Source organism: Myxine glutinosa, chromosome 6, assembly GCF_964187855.1.
Source record: "Myxine glutinosa chromosome 6, kmMyxGlut1.1, whole genome shotgun sequence".
NCBI lineage: Eukaryota > Metazoa > Chordata > Myxini > Myxiniformes > Myxinidae > Myxine > Myxine glutinosa.
Window position 1 is genome coordinate 136239399 of NC_136266.1, and position 13958 is coordinate 136253356.

At 43.6% G+C, this 13958-nt stretch overlaps 1 protein-coding gene across 3 annotated transcripts in view; it reads right to left on the reverse strand.

Annotated features, from left to right (window-relative positions):
* Positions 1–13958, reverse strand: part of PHKB (phosphorylase kinase regulatory subunit beta) — a 122766-nt gene that overhangs the window by 73341 nt on the left and 35467 nt on the right. For all 3 annotated transcript variants that reach the window (XM_068121135.2, XM_068121136.2, XM_078780556.1), the window contains 2 exons: positions 8354–8453; positions 7493–7600 (listed from right to left, as the gene is read on the reverse strand). In XM_068121135.2, the coding sequence (XP_067977236.1) occupies positions 7493–7600; positions 8354–8453 (208 nt within the window). The remainder of the gene's footprint in view (positions 1–7492; positions 7601–8353; positions 8454–13958) is intronic.

Sequence of the window (13958 nt, forward strand, 5' to 3'; positions counted from 1 at the left end):
TCAGCAGTGGGGTCCTCCTGGGTCTCCTACCATAGAATACCCCTTTCATTGAGTTGGCGATGGATGGTGCGAGTTGAAACTGTCGTACCTTGTGTCTGAAGGTCATCTTGAATCTGTTTGGCAGTTGATCGAGGTGCTTTCTCCACCATTCGAACAATCCTTTGCTGCAATCTTTGATCAAGTTTTCTTTTGCGGCCACGTCCAGGCAGGTCGGCTACAGTGTCATGTGCCTTAAACTTCCTGATAACATTGCGTACGGTGGACACAGGAACATCAAGGTCTCTGGAGATGGACTTTTAGCCTTAAGATTGTCCGTGCTTGGCTACAATCTTGTGTCTGACGTCCTCAGACAATTCTCTGGTTTTCTTTCTTTTCTCAATGCTCATTGCGGTACACACTACACACAGTAACACAAAACAGCAGAAGACTCCTTTCCTCTATTCAAACTGGTTGAATGAGTGATATTTTTTATATTGTAGGTGCCTGCAACTCACCACAGGTGAGTTCAACTCCAAAGTAAAGGAGAATCACCTGCTTGAAATCTAATTATTTCGAACAACTTCCAAAAGGTGCCAATAATATTGTCTGGGCCATTTTGGGATTTCTGTGTGGAATAAGCTAAGAATTAGTAATTTTTTTCAGCTTTTTTTGTTTTGTTCCACTGCAAACCAAAGAAACACATATGTGGATACCAAAGGATTTTTTAATTTTAACAACTTTCTGGAAGAAATGGTGCGTTATTTGAAAAAAGTGCAAGGGTGCCAATATTTTTGGCCACGACAGTAGTCCACCAACAACCCCTTCTGGTGAAAATCCCAATGTCCGGAATCACTGCTCACCTTCACTCTTTCATTCCTCTTGTTTCCCCCCACCTGTGGAGCCAACTTCCACATTATTTTCAATCTCATTTTTCCCTGCAGGTCTGCATCATACCTGTTCATCACCATCTCAGATCATCCCCAATCCAAAACCATAATATTTTGTACCCCTATTAACCCTCCTCAAGCTCACCTCTTACCAAATTTCCAGTTTTTCCATCCTGAGAGTTTGCTTCTGTATCGATCTTGTACACCCAATGCATCCTCCTCCTTATTTCACCGAGTCTCCCTTTATTTTGTCCCACAACCCTGCTGTTGGTTTGTTTCCCCCTCTCTTTCTCCTGTTGCTTCTGTTTTGTTACATCTAGATGCGTTATATGTTCCAGCTCCTCCATCAGCCTTGACTTTGCATACAAAAAAAGAGAAGGAAGAATATCATATTTTTTCGTCCTAATCCAACCAATTGACAGACCAAAAACTCAATCTTAAACCTTTGGACACACACACACACACACACACACACACACACACACACACACACACACACACACACACACACACACACACACACACACACACACACACACACATATATATATCGTACATCTTACATTGTTATGCAAGCATCCACTTTCATTATCTACTCTTATCTGTCATCAGGAAAAGTTTTCATTTCAAATTCCTTTCCAGCAAACACCACCGGATATTGAATCTGCCTTGCCCCCCAAACATGAAAAAGATGGAATCAATTTAAATGTCAACATCATGCGCACAGTGACATGTTCATATCAAATGATATCTCGATCAAATCAACAGGCCGATTCTCTGCCCTGACTTTTCTCATAGTCTTTATCACTTTTCTACAAATTCAATTCCATATAAAATTTGCCCTCGTCACACCGCTTTCGGACGTACTACTTTGATGTACTAATGAAGGAGCACGGTAGTTTGTGCATAAGTGGTAAGGTGTGCACAAGGATGAATGTCTTTGAACGATATTATAGTGGCCTGTTTAACCATTTAGGGTACAAAGACGACCTAATGGTTAGCACACTGGACTGGGGTTCAAATCCAACTGAAGGCAACATGGAAGTGGATTTGCAATTCAATCTTCAGGAAGTCAAGATTGTCATGCCACTATTGCATTGTCAGTCAAAACTTAACTCGTTCATCAACGACTTTCAGGGTGGGATAATCTGCCCATCCATATACAATGTTAGTTCACTCATTGCAGTGGACTTCCTTATTACAGGACATCGTCTGAATGACTGTATAGAACGATGTCAACTACCTGTTGAGTATTAAACAGTAAAACAGATGTGAGTGGTTTTGTGAAAGTATCAAAGAGTGGTTCTGTCCTCGCTCTTTTCCAAGGATATTGCTTGTGCTCTCTTCTGCTGTTTGTCAGATTTCCTTTTTCAGACTAATTGGTGCTTATTTATTTTAAAGAGCCACACTTACTCATTACCTCCATCACCGAAGGGCAGAGGTTATGTTTTCACCTCTGTGTGTTTGTTTGTCTGTCTGTGAACAGGATATCTCAAACAGCTGTGGACTTGGACGAAATTTGGTGGACAGGTTGGGTGTGTGACAAGGACGAGTTCATTACATTTTGGTGAAAATCCAGATCTGGATACTAGAATTTTAAAGTGATTCTTCACCATTGAGAGATAGGGGAAAAAAAACGATAGGTAGCAAGATATTTCGAAAAGTTTTGGATGGATTCGGACAAGACTTAGTGGACGAGTTGGATAGGCGACAAGAACAACCCGATTAGATTTTGGTTCAGGTCCGAATCCAGACTCAGCCTATCAGTGGGATACAAAATGTAAACGGTAGAATCCTCTTGGTTATCATTATCTTCCCAACGTCTTTTATTACCTTGGCCACTGAAGGTAGATGGAGGTTATGTTTTCACCCCTGTCTGTCTGTCTGTTTGTTTGTTTGTTTGTGAACAAGATATCTCAAAAAGTTGTGGATGGATTTGGACGAAACTTGTTGGACAGGTTGTGTGTGTGACAAGGATGAATGGATTCGATGTTGATGAAGATCTGAATATGGATTGGATTCAGATACGAGAATTATTTAATTTTCAAGTGATTCCTCACCATTGAGTAACAGGGATAAAACCGACATAACGCAGAATATCTCAAATAGTTATGGACGGATTTGGACAAAACTTGGTGGACAGGTTGGGTGTGTGACAAGGATGAATCTATTCGATTTTGGTGAAGATCTGAATATTGATTCGGATACGAGAATTATTTAATTTTAAAGTGATTCTTTACCATTGATAGATCGGGCGAAAAGCGATATATAACATGATATTAAAAAAAGTTATGGAGTTTAGTTATGACTAAACTTGGTGGAAGAGTTGGGATAGGCAACAAGAGCAAGCCGATTAGATTTTGGTTCAGGTCCAGATGCAGATGCAGATCCAGCCTATCAGTGGGATACAAAACAAACTGTTCAGCCTGGCGGAGGTATGCTCTCTACCGAGTGCTGTTCTTGTTTCCTACTGTGGACAATGGGATCTTGGGTCTGCAAAGTAAAATTCGTAATCTACATGGCAAGAATCACACCTTCCACTCCCACATTTCACATCTTAAAGAACACAACGGTCTAACACCAGGAACCTCCTTATCGTTCCTTGCACAAAGATGACTTATTGATGACATGTGGAACTCGGTGTCGTCGAAAATTCACACTGCCTCATCAATTACGGTCCTTAAACCTTTCCTAAAACCCCACCTTTTTACATTTTTGCTTTTCTCACCTTTTCCTTTTGGTTGCAATTACTTATTAAATGGTGAATTGAAGCACTTCCAGGCCAAAAGTATCCCGCAAAGGTATCCCGAGTATGTTCTGTTCTCATAATTACGTTCCAAGGGCTCTTTTAAAGATTGTTAAAGAATGCTGGTCATCCTCCAATTGTAGTTCTTTTGTTGTAATATTTCCTTGTGTATCACTGCCAAAGTTTCAGTGAAGTTCTGCTTTATCATCCCAGTTGCCTCAACTATCACTGGCATAATGCTGGCACTCCTCAGCATCCAAGTTATCTCCACTTTGTTTGAACGGTCCTGCTACTTGGACATTATTCCAATTTTTGCTTTATTTAGGCCAAAGTCACGGGATACTTGCACTTCAAGTCACAATGCCATCATTTACTTTTTGTATATCTCATAACCATGTACAGTCCACAGTGCCTTGTTCTCAACGTTCGCGATTGATGGGATGGTCAGGCCATATGTGAGCACTATATTCCCTCATTATTTATCGATGCGTGGTTTTGGTTTATGCTTCCAGGACTTTTCTGGGGCCGGGTTATTGAAATTTTCACAGATATGCCAGCAGATTACACTACATATGCTGTTGTGCCTTCTTTGCATGCACACTTTGCACAGATTGTGTTCAGAGACGATGATCCATGGTGCTTTGTTTCAATCTTGTAGAACCAGCACTCGTCCATTTGACTCATTCCTATCATTTTAAAAGAGTTGGTGCTGTGCCCTTGATCTTTGGGCATTTATTATTACTAGGGCATGCCCGTACTATATATATGCCCGTACTATATATCTATCTAAAATTATATCCCCCCCCTCTATTTACATGAAATGGTTTGGTCCATTCGCAACGCCAAAGCGAACGGCGAACGGCTTGCGAGTACAGTGACAATCCCCCCCCTCTATTTACATGAAATGGTTTCGTCCATTCGCAACGACCACAGAACCCCCCCCCCCTCTATTTACATGGAATGGTTTGGTCCATTCGCAACGCCAAAGCGAACGGCGAACGGCTAAATCGCCATAGCTCGGTAAGTACTTGTCCAATTAATTTCAAACCTTGAAAAGGCACATCCTCGGGTCCCCAGCAATATACCTGGCAAGTTTCAAGTATATCGGACCGGTAGTTGTCGAGAAATCGTTGTCGCATACATACACACACACATACACACAGAGATTAGTGGAATTATAGATAGATTACTCATTTCCCATCCTAATTACAGCTGCCATTGTCTTAGTCATGTCCTTCTTTGTAATAATGCTTTGAGATATTGCTTCAAAGTGAAAAGTGCTACAGAAAAATTTGATTCATTGATTGATTCAATGCGACAGCACAACTCACTTTGCAGTGCACCAATTATTTCAGATTGTAGACTACCACCTGCTTAACTGTGCAGCGACCTGTTTATGAGAGGCAAAACATTGCTCGTTCCCTCAAAATTGAGTTCAACAATTTCTGCAAATGGTCTAACACTGAGAACCTGTTTTTTATTCATATGCAGCACATGGCTGTGGGTAGCATCACTTGCTGGGAATGCGTGCAGCTAATGCACTGACCCCTGTAGGTTAGGGCAGAAATTTGTAATTTGTTTGGGGGTTCTGAAGATAGCTCGCCGACACTTCTGGAAGGAAACCGAGGGAATTTTAACATCCACCAACTAATTCTGGTAGACAGAAGCCCAGTTTAATTAACAATCCATCCAAGGGATGTCGCACATGTCGCACACATCTCCCAGGATGTGAAACATCTGGCGAGTGGAGTGGCATCTTGGACTCCAGCATGAAGGCTGTATGGGATTTGAGCATAGTTGGCAGGAAGGACACCTCCACCTAATGCTCGGCAATTCTCACACCCTCCCCTTGCCCCGACCTCTGCAGGTTGCCTCAAACGTCCTGAGCTACTGCCTTGTGGACTTTGAGCTGTGCCTACTAGGATAATCGGGCACACCAAGGTTTGCCAGGCACACAAGCTGTGTCCTGCCAGGCAAAGCCGGGGTGTTTCCATCTTGTCTGCCTCTCTTTATCATCTATTTCCTGAGGCGTGTTAATGCTGAGATAGATTAGGATCATCTGTTTGTTTGTTGGCTCATATTGTGGATAGGTGGTTAATGGATTAATGATTGCATTGCTTCTGATTGCATTCCAGCCCCATGTTCTCTCAAGTACATTTTTAAACCACTTGGTCTCAGGGTGCTTTTGAGTGTTCCTCATCGCTATGAAAACTGAACACATCCGTTAAAGGACAGGTTGGGTTCAGGCGATTAGCCTCCAGAACAAGGTCATGCCTATGCCTGGCGACTCCGCTCGATTGCTATTAGAGAACAGGCTTACCGTACCGATCAGCGTGTGACGTATTGACTGGCTTGGTGATTCCATAAGGTGTGGTATCATGGTGGACAGGCCCATAATCAGACCCCAAACGACCGAATCAGTCGACCACCATGACGGCTTTGAGGCTCTTCATCGGGATTCTAACCGGGCAACCAGATTAACCCAATGGCTCTAACAATATGCTAGAAGCACAAGAAATATCAAAGAAGTTCTGTCACTCAAGCTTTTGGGTCTCACTATCAGCCATGATCTTTCCTGGAACAAATCACATTTCAAAGTTGGCCTCCAAAATGAGTCGCCGACTGGGCATCCTCCGTCGTGCATAGTCCTTTTTTGGCATGACTGAGCTCCTCACCACATACGAAGCTTTCATCCGCAGCTTGATGGAGTACTGCTGTCCCCTCTTGGTTGGTGCTCCTGCCTCACAAACGAGCTCGGCTTCACGCTGTGGAAACCAAGGCTTTCAGAATCATTGGAATCTCCCACGATGAAGATGAAGCTGATTCTGAGGGCCTTTCACTCTCTCACCGCAGGCAGGTTGGTGGTCTTTCTGTCTTCTGCCGATTCCTCTCCGGCCTAGCTCCCCCTGATCTGTCTGTGCTCTGTCCCCCAAATATTCCTTCAAGTCGCACAAGATCTGCCAGCAACTTTCTTCTGGTGAAACTACCAAAATCAAGACTCTCTGCTCACCTTCACTCTTTCATTTCTCTTTTCTCTCACCTTTGGAATTAACTCCGACACTCTCTTCATTCCCACTCCTCCCTCCACGTCTTCAAAACAGCTGTTCACCACCATCTTTTACCCCATCCAAAACGTTCACCACCCCCATCCAAAACCTTCAGCTTTTCTACACCTGTTAATTCTGCCCAGATCCACCTCTTTCAATCTCCGACTTAATTCCTGAAATTCCTAGTAGTGTCAATTTGTTTTATACCATGTACCCCTTCCATACCCCCCCCTCCGCCCCAGCCCTCTCCCTTCCACAGATCTCCCAATGTCCCTGTTGTCTGCTGTTGTGCTTGTGTGCTTCCCTCTTTCTCCCTCTCATCTCCTGGTCCCTTTATTATATGTTTTACGTGTTAGCTCTTACACGAGCCTCGACTTTGTATACAAAAAAAAAGTTCAGAACATGAGATCAAACAGTTATGTACAAACAGAAATAAAATCAATAGTTCAACCAACACTCATGAGACAAACGCTATGATATGATAAATGCATTGGGTTTTGTGGTGTTCTGCAGACCTGGGTTACCTCGACCATTTAAAAAAGGTATTACATGAGGTTTAGTACAAAAAAAATCCACTTGTTCTGATGAAGGCTCCCTGGGGACAAAACCTAGGATTGTGCCTTTTGAATTTTAAGAATAGCTTCATTGACTTGGTTCCATATTTTTGCTTTCTATAAATTATACTATAAACAAACATCTCACAGCTATAAGCAAATGGGGAGACTATACATGAAAATGAGCATGTATTACAGTTCTAATTCACTTTTGTTGTGGCACTTTGTAATTGTTATTTTACTTTGTAATTGCTTCAGATCATGTTGGTGATGGTGTACCTGTAGATGCCCATAGTCCTTATAATCCAGAACAGCATCCCCAGTACGAGCATCAAAAACTGAGTGCAAGCATTTTGTTGGGCTAGGGTGCCTCTTGAACTGCTCCACCTGCTCACAATCACCAAATAAACCTTTACAATCATGCCTGTGCCAACCACACATGGGGAATTAAAAAACACCTCCAAGAGTAAATCCTTACAAAACAAGTTATTTTCAAATAAAGAGATAAAGGAAGGTGAAAAGCAGCATGGTGATAAAGATATGAGATCTGGGCACTGCTGCTGAGAGGAGCGTGTTAGCGTCCATGGGAATCTACGCTGACAATACTGCCCAGGCATCTGGCAAGCAGAGATGTAATTGAATCCACAATGAACACTTTAGGGCAAGCCCAAGTCAAATTAAAGTGCACCACCGACACTTGACTGTATCGGCAACATGCCATTTGAGGCCAATTGATTGTCAAAAGATTATATTATTAATGGCCTTTGCTCTTCGTTTGGATAACGACGGCCATGGACATGCAAGTTTATGGTGCGATTCCAACAGATCAAGTCCATAATATATTTGAAACAATAATAATAAGTAAATAAAGGGATGAGTTAAAATAAGGAAGAGAATGAATCACAAGGATGTGTAGAAGTAGGGACATAGGAGAAATTGGTTCAGAGGAGAATAAGAGTAAAGTGAAGGGCATATGCATTGCATTATGGGAAATGGGAGGAAGGGTTAGGGGACGAGTGGTGTTGGACAAAATTTCCGACACTTACTTATTTTACGTGATAAAAACATGACTCTTTGAAGTTTATACAAGAGGAATACAAGACAGGATATTTCAAGAGAAACAAACAAATTGTCATTTACCTTGTCGGCCTGGCGCATGTAACAGTAGAGTACACCTCGTACACACTTTATAGCACTATGCTCGAGCTCATGTGTCCGTCCTTTATCATCGTCTAACCGCCTGCGGAAAGGCATTCCAACAAATAACTTTGATTTGTGTTCAGAATAATGAAAATATCAACATTCCTTCATCCAACAATTACTTTTCCAAAATAAGAACCCAGTTTTTGTGAAACCTGTTTGTTCTCAAAATATATACATCATAGAAATACAGTCCAATTCCAAAGCTAGGCAGTGGCTCACTGTCGTCATTGCCACCTGCTGCAGACCTGTCTGGCATGCATAAAAAACATAAAAAGCCGTAAAAACAACCAGTGGAAATCAAAAGTGTCGGCTGCTATTACCAAACTTTAATGCTGTTTATACATTTTCCGTGAGGGATCCAAGACGGTTTATGGGTGTTTTATGAGGTTATTACATCACACAGTGCAGCGATCGCTGCTGGCACCACACCATAAGTGTTGAGTCAAAATCGATCGGCCCAGGGATCAAACACAAGACTTAGAAGGGAGCATGCTACCAATTGAACCATCCCTGCCATCCATATGAAAATCTTATGTCCTACCATCAATTGTCTGATAAATGTGCTATAAATCCGTTAAAAAACAATCCATCAAACAACCTAGTTTGAGAGTAAAGATGTAGGAGAAAATTCCATTTGAGAAAAATGGAACCGACATTTTATTTCAAGTCACAAAATCTACAAGGCCTGCATTTTCGGCAGCATAAGGCAACGATAAATGGAGAAGAAGAATTTATAGCGAATTAATCAACGGTGTAATCTAACTACTTGAGCTCTTGCCTTATGAAGCTGCAACTCAAGGTTAAAATCCCACGTCTTTTTTTTTTTTTTTTTTTTGGTACACAATTTCGAGGCTCGTGAAAGAGTTAACATTAATCACACAAAAAAAAACGGACACATAAAACATATAATAAGGGCAGCGGTAGACAAGATGGGGAGAGAGGGGGAAGCACACAAGCACAACATTTGAGAGCAGGGACATCGGGAGATCTGTGGGAGGGAGTGGGCTTGGGGGGAGTAGGCATGGAAAGAGGGTGGGGGGGGGGGGTGGGGGAGGTGGGAAAACTATAAAACACATGGATACTGCAAGGACTTCCAGGAAAGGAGTTGGTATTTCAAAAAAGTGGATCTGGGGTGAATTAGCGGGGGTAGAAAAGATCAAGGTTTTGGATGGGGGAAGATAAGAGAAGATAAGAGATGGGGGAAGAGTGTGGTGAACAGCTGTTTTAAAGACCTGGAGGGAGGAGTGGGATTGAAGGGAGTGTGGGAGTTTGTTCCAGAGGCGAGAGAAAAGGGGAATGAAAGAGCGAAGGTGAGCAGAGAGTCTTGATTGTGCAAATTTCAGCAGAACAGGGTTGCTGGCAGATCTTGTGCGACCTGCAGGAATATTTGGGGGACAGAGCACAGATAGAGCTGGGGGAGCTAGGCCGAAAAGGAGTCGGCAGAAGACAGAAAGACCGTCGACCCGCCTGCGGTGAGTGCGTGAAAGGCCCTCGCAATCAGCTTCATCGCGGGAGATTCCAATGATTCTGAAAGCTTTGGTTTCAACAGCGTGAAGCCAAGCTAGGTGTGAGGCAGGAGCACCAGCCCAGAGGGGAGAGCAGTATTCCATTGAGCTGCGGATGAAAGCCTTGTATGTGGTGAGGAGCTCAGGTGTGCCAAGGAAGGACTTCGCACGACGGAGGATGCCCAGTCGGCGAATGGCTTTGGAGGCCAGCTTGGAAATGTGGTTTTCCCAGGAAAGATCATGGCAGATAGTGAGACCCAAAACCTTGAGTGACAGAACTTCTTGGAGAGGATTGTTGAGAAAGTAGATGGGAGGGTTGTCCAGTCGATCTCTTCGGAGAGACATAGTAAGAGTGTGAGATTTGTCAGGATTGAAAGACATGTTCGACTTGTTTGACCAGTCTGTGATTTTGTCCAGGTCTGCAAAGAGTGAGGAGGCTGCAGACTGCCGATCTGAGGGATGAGGAATGGAGCGGCAGAGAGTGAAGTCATCAGCAAAGAGAAAGAGAGGATTTTCCAGAGAGTCATAGAGATCATTGATGAAGACCAGAAAAAGCACAAGGCCCAGAACACTGCCTTGGGGAATTCCAGCCTGAACAGGAAGGGGACAACAACAACAACAACAACAACAACAACATGCATTTTAAAAGGCCATTTTCCCTACGAGAGTGGGGGTTAGCCTGAACAGGAAGGGGAGATGAGAGAAATCCATTCAGGGCCACACGTTGACGACGACCAGAGAGGAAGTCCGCAAGCCATGCATGGAGATTTCCATGGTTACCATAGGAGGAGAGTTTGGTGAGCAGAGCTGGGTGCCATACCATATCGAAGGCACGTGATATGTCAAGGGAGACAGCTCTGATTTCCTGTTTGGCATTAAGGACCCCCATCCATTGTTGAGACAGCAGAAGCAGCATGTCCAGAGTAGAATGACCTGGTCTGAATCCAAATTGATGATCGGCGATCAAGCCATTGGAGAAGAGGAAGGATTTGATATCCGAAGCAATGATGGATTCCATGACTTTGCTGATAATTGGGAGCAGGCTGATTGGTCTGTAGTTGCAAGGATCTGTTTTTGCACATTTTTTGTGTAAAGCAGTAATGTTGGCTGATTTCCAAGCTGATGGCAGATGACCTTGAGCAAAAGAGATGGTGAAGAGAATAGAGAGAGGGTGTGAAAGAGCGGCAGAGCAGGATTTTAGGACTCGTGGGCTGATGCCGTCTGGTCCAGTTGCAGAATCAGAGACGAGGTTTGACAAAAACTTATCCACATTATCAGGAGAGAAGGACACAGAGTCCAGGAGCAGCTGGGTATGACTGGGTACGGTGGGTACAGAGAGAGATGGGTTTGGGACACAAGAATTTGAGGCAAACACAGAGTTGAGGCATTCGGCTTTTTCACGTGTGGTGTCAACTGTGTAGCCATTTGAGGTAAGAGAGGGGATTGAGAGGGAACAAACAACAGAAACAGATTTGACCAGACGCCACCAGGATTTGGAGGAAGGAGACAGGTTTGAGAGTTCATCCTTGAGTGTGGAGAGATAGTGCTTCCTGGCACTCCTGAGGGAAGACACACACTTGTTCCGACCTTGGTGGAAGGAACTGAGATTGCCTTCAGTTGGATTAGCCTTCCAAGAGGCAAAGGCAAGTTGTTTCAGGACAATTGCCTCACCACAAGATTCAGTGTACCATGGACGGGAGGAAGGGTAAGACAACTGAAGACGAGATGGGATAAATCTGTGCATGAGACAGAGCCGTTTGCTTTGGAAGAATTCCCAGGAAGAATTGATGTCAGAGGCAGTGGAGATGGGAGACCAGTCCAGATGATTGATGGCTGCTTGAAGACCGTGCCAGTCGGCCTGAGTGAAATGCTCTGTGGATTTACCCCCATTATCTACTTGTGTGTGCGTTTCATCATTGCTATATCCTCACCTTCAATTTATGGTGTAAACTAAAACTTTTTTCACAATTTCCACAGAGCCTGCAAGGTTTTCCTCATATTTCCCACCAACAAAGTCAGGTTTTCCGGCTTGTACCTGTTCACCAATCACGACCTCAAATCCATCGTCCTACATATACAGTGTATTATTATGGAATGTTATGCTACATACAACCACCCCTTGCTTTTAGCAGGCTCTCCATCAATCCAATACTCTAAGCTCCCATGAACAATGTGTAGCCAAATTGCTCTGGTGTTCACAATTACAAGCTCATTATTCCTCGTGGATTTGTGCTGATCTCACAAGATGGATGGTCATCGAGCAGCAATACAAATGAGCAGTGATTCGGAATCGCCCAACACGCCCTTTCTGTATTGCACGAGATGCTAACTGTGGAAGGAAGGAATTAGAAATGATCATTTGCACAAATACATTGCGGCTGAATTAAATATTTAAATGGAAACAGGATTTAAAATCACCACCAACCACACGGTTGTTCCATGAGGATTTCTCCACATGGCAAACACGCATTTCAAGGAGTGATAGATAAAATAAATGAAGTCACAAAATGCCTTGATGATGGCCTCTGATGCGTTCCAGCGTGATTGCTCGAAACCTCAGGCAACGACTGAATTGTGTTTTGAATTCCAGTCACGTTCACACTTGCATCCGATTTTTCTACTTTTTGTGTCGAGCTCCCATTTCGATAAACGCCTCATGGTGTGAAAATACATTTCTGGTGTACGACGTGATCTAATTAATTACCTGCACACATCATGAACATCATGGGAGCACAAAGCAGGCTTGTGCTTCACCAAGCACTCGTTAGCTTAAATGCCATTCATACTTCCTTCCTCATCGTTCATTTTAACATTGATGCTGACAGGATAGCTCAGAAGTAGCATACTTGCCTTTGAGGTGTATACTCTGCGTACGAATCCTTGTCTGACTGTAGTCTGTCATCCTGATGTTATGCAAATGTAGGGCTCTTGACATCTGCTTGAGAATTTTGTTTTTTGGAAGGGACATAAAGCTAGCTTTCCTGTCTGCGAGCATACGCTGGCAGACGCACAATATCCAAGACACATTTTGAAAGATAAGTTAATTGTGTGCTAGTACCATGGCGAGTAGAGCCTGGTGTTGGCTTAGCGGTTAGGGTGCCGGCTTGGGATCTTAGAATCCTGAGTTTGAATCCCGGACAATCGCTGAATTAACGCCAGGGGGTTGACTCAGCCAGTCATCCTTCCGAGGTCGGCAAATTGAGTACTAGTTCACTGGTAATTCCCTATGTGTCGCAAGAGGCGACTAACAGGGTTGGTGGCAGGAAGGGCATCCGGCCATAAAACATTGCTTCCAAAAGGTGACCACGGTGCCAGAAAAAGGTCAACCCCTGCTCTGCGGGGGAAAATGGCCTCTAAAGGTGTTTTTGTTTTTTGTTTTTACCATGGCGAGTTATAGTATCCTCCAATTTTGATGAGAGAGAGAGAGAAGAGAGAGGAGAGAGAGGAGAGAGAGGAGAGAGAGGAGAGAGAGGAGAGAGAGGAGAGAGAGGAGAGAGAGGAGAGAGAGAGGAGAGAGAGGAGAGAGAGGAGAGAGAGAGAGAGAGAGAGAGAGGGGAGGGTGGGAGGGAGGGGGAACTGCATCAGGGGCATTGCTGTATCATCCAAAGATGATGTAAACTCACAGCCAGGTATGCATGCGCACGAGTCAATTAGAACATTTACCTCGTCATCTCGTCTTGCCACTGATGTTTCTGCACTCTCTACTCTCTACATTCTACAGTACCCAGTGCTGACACAAACGTGCACCACACAAGTCATAACGTAGGCCTCCCATTGATATTAAAGAGTTTAGTAATACCTTTTGCTAGAACATAATGATAGGTGAATTCAAAACAAAAATAACAAACAACCTCTGGTGAAACCAAAGAACAACTAGAACGGCACTCGGTAGAGCGCATACCTCCACCAGGCTGAACAGTATATATTTTGTATCCCGCAGATAGACCGGATCTAGATTCGGACCTAAAACAAAATCTATTCGGCTTGTTCTTCTTGCTGAACTCATACACCAAGTTTTGTCATAATCCATCCACAAC